Below are 7919 nucleotides of genomic sequence, written 5' to 3'. Positions count from 1 at the left end.
TCCTGAGAGCTTTTCCTAACTTAATGCAACATACAGAAAGTAGCTGCAATCACTGATGACGTTCCAGGCGCTCTGAGGGGTTGGGGAAGAGAAAACTGTAGAAGTATACAATATTGTGAAAATAATATTGAAAGGTTAAAAGAAGGGAGAAATGATAGCTCGGTCCAATGGGCTAATGAGCTTTATTCCTTAAATCATCTGTAGGCTGCAACCTAGACATCTTTTTTTTTTTTTACTCTTCATATATTTTATTTTATTTTTAAATTGTTTATTGGCGCATTGTAGTCATATATCTAAATGGGGTACAAGATGGTGGAGGCACACACACACACACACACACACACATCACCCAATTAGCCCTACACAATCCCCACCACCTTCCTCCCTCTCATGTTTGGCTTAGTGATTGACATTGATATGTTAGAGAATTTCCCTCCCCCTCCCATCCCTTCAGCTAGGTCACCTTATTAGCTCATCTATACTGTCTCCTTCTTCAGAGTTGGGGAATGATATAACCTAATGTCTATTGCTAAAAAATCAACTCTGGTCACTGTGTGGAAAACAAGCCATACATGTAGAAGAGAGGAGGTGGCACAGAACCCAGCAGTCCCTTTAAATTACGCGTCTTAGCCAGGCATGGTGGTGTACACCTGCAATCCCAGTACCTGGGAGGCTGAGACCCGAGGATCACAGGTTCAAAGACAGTCTCAGCAACTTAACCAAGACCCGCAGCAACTTAGGGAGACCCTGATTCAAAATCAAAATCAAAATAGGGCTGGAGTTCTAGCTCAGAATTAGAATGCCCCTGGGTTCAATACCCAGCGCCCCCTCCCAGAAACATTTTGTTGCCCGAATAGAGAGCCTGGATTTTATTATAAATGTGGCAAGAATATATTTTTGGTCATTTGACAAGAGGCTAGGTTATTTTGCTGTTGCCAAGCCCACGAAGGGAAAAGACCACTGGGGGCAGGTCAAATACTAGGGGCAGGTCTGAAGCAGTTAGGGCTTGAGGCCAGTACTTTGGGATAGGGCCTCCTTCGTCAGGCCCTGATAGATGTTCCTACACCCTAAGAGCAGGCTGACTTCTGTATTTAGAATTGCATTCAACCGTATCTTGGAGTACAGAGGGAGGGACCCCTGGGGAGTGTAATCACAGAGAAAGAGACTTGGCTTTGGACTTGGTGTATGAAAGCTGAGTCACCTTATGGAGGGAAAGAAAGGAACAGTCATCCCAGGAACAAAGGCAAAAGTGACAGGACGGGCTAAGGAGAGTTGACTTCTGGTGGCTTAGGGCCTGGCCATCCCCACCCAGAGCTTGCAGCCGGGCATACATAGACTGGATGTGACTTTGCTACCTGCTCCGTGGATTCACAGTGGGCTCACTCCTGCGGACAGGCTGCCTCCATTTCAAGAGAATTGGGGTAGGGAGACTTTCTGTGTTCCCACCTACCACTTGGGGGCCAGTCTCGAAGCCCCAGCCCAGCAGCCACATATTCCTGTGTAGACCCTTTCTTCATCCAGACTTAGGAAGACAATTGTTGCTCAGGAGGAGGGCACTGCCCGCTCTACTTGGACTCCAGGATTTCCTCTCTTTTTAGGAAGAGAAATCTCTATTGCACGGCAGGTGGGCTTCTGCCCTGTGGGACCAGAAGATGGAAGGTCGCATTTTAGTTTGACTCTTATTCCCAGTGGGGGAGTGCTTGAGGGTTGACTCATTTTGATCTCATTTTTGATATCTGTAGTGTGACTTTCAACTTCATTTTATGAATTAGCAAACAGGGCGATTTGCTTGAGGACCCAGGGTTAATTTGCTTGAGCCCACGGTGGTGGTGGTGGTGGTGGTGGTGGTGGTGGTGGTGGTGGTGGTGGTGGCGGTGGTGAGACTTGAGGGTATCAGATGTGGTTTTAACCTTAGAGTTTCTGTTTCCTAGGTGACCTTAGGCGAGTTTCCTCCTCTCTCAGTAGGTTTTTGAGGCCTGCCACTTTGCAGTTCCTCTTGTTTTAATATTCAGATTCATCACTTGTATGGCTTCCCGCCCCCGCGGGGATTGAACTCGGGGCCCTTTTTACCTCCAACCTACACCCCTAGACATATTTTATTTTTTATTTTGAAGCAGGGTCAAACTAGGTTGCTGAGGGTTTCGCTAAATTCCTGAAGCTGTCCTCGGAACTGCAATGCTGTGTCAGTCTCCAAAATCCCAGGACTACAGGAACGCCCCAGCCACTGCGCATTCAGCAGTTCAGTAAGGCTTTTTAAGAACGAGGATTCTGGGAGTCGACCTCAGTTCATAAGCACGGTAGGTCTGGAGCGAGACCCAGTAATCTGCGTGGCTTCACAAGCATACCCATCAACAGATGCTAAGAAACCCGGGTTAGATGCATCAAAATCCCCCGGAGAAGTTGTCAAAAACTCACATTCCTGAGTTCCATCTGTAGAGTTCCGGATTCCGCAGGGTTGGGATGTAGTCTGGTCATTTGCCTTCTCAAGAGATGATGTCAGGGTTGCTGGCCAGCCGCTCCGCCTGCCCCTCAGGGTCTCTCCCTGGAATCGTGAGCTAGTTCTTAACTCACTGCTCCAGGAGAATGAGATCAGCGCGGGTTTTCCTCTCCTAGGACCACTCCTAAAGACTCTAAATGGCGTTGGGTGTAATCCCTCGCATTGCCTGCAGATGGCGCCAGAGGATGGGCTTGCTAGAAAGGGGCGGTGCAAAGAGGAGGGAGGAAGCAGTAAGGATTGACACCCAGGAGGGCCAATGACAACCCACTTTTATTTCCCTGGCGTGCTTAAGAGCTTTCCACCCAACCAGGAGGCTGCATTTGTGGCTCTGAATGGAAGGATGGAGTGGGAGATTCCGCGTCGGCCCGGAAGATAACACCTGTTAGTCCCAGGTTGCTATAGCTCATCTGACAACTCTTTTTGTTAACGTATCTCTCAGCTAAGACTCCCTCACCTGACTCTGGGTAAATTTGTCTCTCCATCACTCTGAGTCCTAGGAACTTTATGAAAAGCATCATAATAGGGCAAAGCCGGCGCCGCACTTCTCATTTTCCTAGTAGTTGACTATCTCTGGCTTAGGTAGCTGGAAGCTGCTGCGCGGGGCGAGGGGTGGAGAGAGAACAGGGTGAGGGGCAGCGTGTATGCAGCCCCCACTGATGCCAGGCATCGTCCTTTGAAATTGCATCCACCTTTGAACTTTCAGAAAGAATGCAAATTACATCGTTTTTGTTTGTTTATTTTGTTTTGTTCCTGTAATAGCTGCAGCAGCAGAGTAGCAGAGCAGGGCCCAAAGAAGCCATTATGTTTGAGCAGTTACCCGGCAGAGGGGTGTGTGTGTGTGTGTGTGTGTGTGTGTGATCAGTGGTCATTCTAAGATAGTTATAGACGGTTTTTTTTTTTATTATAAAATGCCTATGTAGAGGGTGGGGTACTGAGGGTTGAATTGAGGGGCACTTTACCGCCGAGAGCTACGCTCCCAGCCCTTTTTATTTTGAAGCAGGGTCTCTCTAACTTGCGGCAGGTCTCACCAAGTTGCTGCGGGCCTTGCTAAGTAGTTGAGGCTGGCCTTGAACCTGCAATTCTCCTGTCTCAGCCTCCCTAATACTTGGATTACAGGCGTGAGCCACCACTCCTGGCTTATGAAGTGTGTGTAACGGTGCCAGCACGTGTTCTTTTGTTCATCAGGAACTGGCCACCTAACCTCTGTCTGACTCGCTAGGCCTCACCTACCTGGGGTCTTCTCCCAGGAGCCCTCCTGATCCCTGGTTTTACCTCGGAGAGAGCAGTGATATAAACAGCAAAGGCTGAACTCATATCCAGACTCCTTAGCCCACACCCGGCTTCACCGACGATTAGGAAGAAAATAGGCCGCAAAGCCGTGTCCGTAACAGTGGCCCCACGTCCATCACACTTGGCTCCCCGAGTCCCTTTTCTGCATTGCACTAATGACATTAGCCCAGGGAAACCATTTTAGGGGATTTTGCCTTTCATATCTTGCCAGTTTTTGAACTGCCAGACTGACCCAATTTTTTTTTTTTTTTTTTTTTTTTTTGGTATTGGAGATGGAACCCAGGGGCATTCTACCTCTAAGCAACACCCCCAGCCCTTTTTTTTATTCTTTATTTTGAAACAGGGTCCCATTGAATTGCACAGTGCCTCACTAAGTAGTAGCTGAGGCTGTCCTCGAACCACAATCCTCCTGTCTCAGCCTCCCAAATGCTGGGATTACAAGCGTGCGCCACCACGCCCGGCTCTGTGGATATTTTTATTAAATCCCTTTATTCATCTTCCAGATCGCAGAGTCTATCAGGCGGGTTTCATTAACAATTCTGATTCCCAGATCTCATGCTTCCTTCTCAAGAACACATTATTCACATGGAAAGACGGCGCCCTCCTCTCCCACCCCGGATTGTAAGCACCCCAAAAGTATGATTGTATCTTTTTTGTGATATTGGAGATTGGACCACAGGGCATTTTTTAAACTACAGAACTACACCTCCAGTCCTTTCTTACTTTTTATTTTGAAGCAGGGTCTCACTAAGTTGCTGAGGCTTGGGCCTCAAACCTGCAATCCTCCCGTCTCAGTTTCCCAAGTACTGAGATTACAGGCATCAGCCACCAAGCTCACCTGGCTATGATTGTGTCTTTTAACATCCAGTCTTCATGCTAGAAGGGTTCCCGTTGCATCATACGTGTCCAAACAACACCTGTGAATGAAGAAAACTGTTCTGTGACTTGGACTCCAGTATGCCCAGAGTTTGCCCAAGATGGCGAAGCAGCATCAAGGTTTAAACAGCTGGACCATATTTCTGTGGGGAGCAAACCTATTGGTGCCACCCACAGGGGGTCACAGAGAAACCAGACCCCTCCAGAGACCTGTGGGATTTTTCATTCTCTTTCAGCACAGTGGGATTTTCATTCTCTTTCAGCACAGAAAGGTAAAATGGAATGTTCTGACGCAGATATTTCATGTAATGCCTGAACAGCTGTCCCAGCTTGCCCTGGTTTCGGAATCTCTCCAGGGTGTAGGCCATGCCCAACTCACAACTGAGGTCCACAGTGGCCCACGAGACTGGGCCCCCTTCTGGGCCCTGCAGACCGAACGTGGGCAGGGTCTGTATGCAGCGCTGGGTGTAACGCAGGCTCTTTTCATTCTGCCCGATGACCCAGAGGTCATTTACCATTCCAGAATGACGCATAGCCAGCTGGGAAAACTTAAAATTAGGATTCCAACTGTGGAAATAAAACAAAACCCCCAAATTTCCTCCCAACTCCTTTCATTTATGGATACCACCACAGTGTAGAGTTCCCCGACACTCAACCACTTGTTTAATATCCAAGCTGGGCCTGGTATCACATGCCTATAATCCCAGTAACTGGGAGGCGGAGGCAGGAGGAGCCCAGGTTTGAAGCCAGCCTCAACCATTTATGTATGTATTTATGTAACCATTTATGTATGTATTTATTTTTGTTGTGCTAGGATTGAACCCCGTAGCATTCTACCTCTAAATTACACCCCCAGCCCTATTTTATAAAGGCTGCAAGACTGCCTCGTTGCAGCCTTTAGGCTTAGTGCTTGTGGAGATAATGAGTTTCAGGATTTCTTTGGTGATTTCACTTTCTTTAGTGAGGCTCTCAGCAACCCAGCAAAGCTCTTAACAATTTAAGGAAACTCTGTTTTTACGTTAAAAAAAAAAATAGGGCTGGGGATGTAATTTAGAGGTAGAATGCTACTGGGTTCAATTCTAGCACAACAAAAATAAATACATATATAAATACTTAAATATCCACCATTGCAAAATTTCTTGCTTTGATTATTGTGTGTTTGGGTAGGGGCTAGGGGATTAAACTCAGGGGTGTTCCACCTCTGAGCTCTACCCCCAACCCTATTTTACTTTGAAACAGGGTCTTACCAAGTCACTGAGGGTCTAAGTTGCCGAGGCCAGCCCCAAAACTGTGATCCTTCTTTCTCAGCCTCCCAAATCCTGAGATTATGGGAGTACGCCATGACACTTAGCTCTTACTTTGATAATTGACAACCTTCATTCATCCCACTGACAGAGCACCTCCTATCCTCACTCCCAAACTGATTTGCGTGAATTGCCAGAGGGTACAAAGAATCACAGTTCTAAAGAAACTGAAGACAGCATTAGCACGTGTGTTGTACCTCACGGTACTGTCATCCGGGTGGACGGCCTCGTTGCAGCCTTTAGGCTTGGTGCTTGTGGAGACAATGAGTTTAAGGATTTCTTCGGTGACAGAGAGGAGTAAGCTACAGTAGCTCTGATCGCCCCACCCAGGCTTTCTTAGCACCCTGGGAAGAGAGGTAAAATAAGCCAGGTATGGTGGTGCACGCTTGTAATTCCAGCGCTTAGGAGGCTGAGACAGGAGGATCGCACAGGTTCGAAGCCAGCCTCGGCTACTTAGTGAGGCTCTCAGCAACTTAGTGAGACCCTGTTTCCAAACAAAATATAAGTCTGGGAGTATAGCCCAGAGGTAGAAGACCCCTAGGTTCCATCCGCAGTACCACACACATACACACACAAAAAGCAATGGTGATGTCCTTTGGTTCTCTGCCTTTGTGGCGCCCACCTGACTCACAACTGGATGCAGTTCTCAGGGCTTCTCAACTGGAGCCGCACCAGAGTCAGCTGGAGCATTCGCTGCTCTGCTAATCCTGCAAACCTGGGTTCCCCAGGCTTTGCATTTCGAATCCACTCCCAAGTAAATAATGCAGTGAGCTTCCAACTGGTCATTGCCTCTGACTTAGTACCTTGGATCTGGAGTATCTGCTTCAGGTTTATGAGCTCACCATCTTTCAGGACTTCCTGTAATTTCTGAGGCTCTTTAGAGAATATCCGGTACACATCCGTGTATGGATGCAGGTCACCCGTCATCTCCTGTGTGAGATGGTGAAAGGCCATATTGCGCCTGGAACGCTTGTCTTACCTCTCACTTACTGAAATCTTGGCCCTTAGCATCAACACAGAGCTTGAGCAAGACACTTTAGTTCCCATAATGCTATGTATGTATATGAAGTTATTAATTCCCATCTTAACAGCATGTAAGGGGAAAGGGAGGGTATAGGGTGGGCCCTGGAGGGAAACACAAGTCCCACGCCTATGTATACTTCTATCATTGTGAACCTCATTAGGATGTATAATTACAATGTTCCAATAAAAGTATCTTAAAATATATTTTTTCAAAATATTATTTAATAGATACAAACATTGCAGTTCCCCAAAGCTACACAGTATTGACCTGTTGCAATAGCAATATTGATTCAGAGCCAGAAGCCTATAAAATTAAATAAGATAGCCGGGCGTGGTGGCGCACGCTTGTAGTCCCCGCGCTTGGGAGGCTGAGACAGGAGGATCGCGCTGGTTCGGAGCCAGCCTCGCTGGCTTAAGAGACCCTGTTTCCAAATAAAAGAAATATAAAATAGGTCTGGGAGTGTAGCCGGGAGGTAGAAGGGCTTCCAGAAACCCCAGTACCACACACACACACAAAAAAATTAAATAAGATATTAGCAATCTTAGAGATTTTGGTAGCACTCTGAGAAATCTGATGTGATATTATTCTCAAAGACTTGGAAGAAAGAGACTTGTCATCTCAGTCTTGGAATCTACAAACTCCATGGAAATATGAGCATCTGCTCCTAAAGGGAAATATCAGTCATAAGTGTGAGAGTTTTAGAGGTATTATGTTGGAAATCACATTGTTAAAGAATGAAGGAGACATAAAATCGTGTAAATGATTTTAAAGGAAACTTAAAACTTTGAGGGTACATGTATAAATTCCATTTCCTGACTGTGGACAAAACCAAAAACTTTGATGAGTTCAAAATAGTAGATACTTAAAAAGAATCACTGAAAAATAGATAAATGGGTATGAAAAAATACAAAACAAGCCAGAAGAAAAC

At 46.6% G+C, this 7919-nt stretch overlaps 1 protein-coding gene across 1 annotated transcript; it reads right to left on the bottom strand.

Moving 5' to 3' along the window:
- Positions 1-1542: 1542 nt before the first annotated feature.
- On the bottom strand, positions 1543-6921 carry LOC308260315 (glycine N-acyltransferase-like protein 1; the record flags this gene model as incomplete). The annotated part of the gene is made up of 4 exons (XM_080691621.1): positions 1543-1637; positions 4839-5230; positions 6165-6218; positions 6599-6921. The coding sequence occupies 4 exons, from the start codon at positions 6919-6921 to the stop codon at positions 1543-1545; spliced, it is 864 nt and encodes a 287-aa protein (XP_080547747.1).
- Between the last annotated feature and the right edge of the window lie 998 nt (positions 6922-7919).

Source organism: Muscardinus avellanarius (genome assembly GCF_963383645.1).
Source record: "Muscardinus avellanarius genome assembly, chromosome: 1".
NCBI classification, from domain to species: domain Eukaryota; kingdom Metazoa; phylum Chordata; class Mammalia; order Rodentia; family Gliridae; genus Muscardinus; species Muscardinus avellanarius.
Note: the sequence above shows the minus strand (reverse complement) of the source record. Positions and strands in the feature narration are given on the sequence as shown.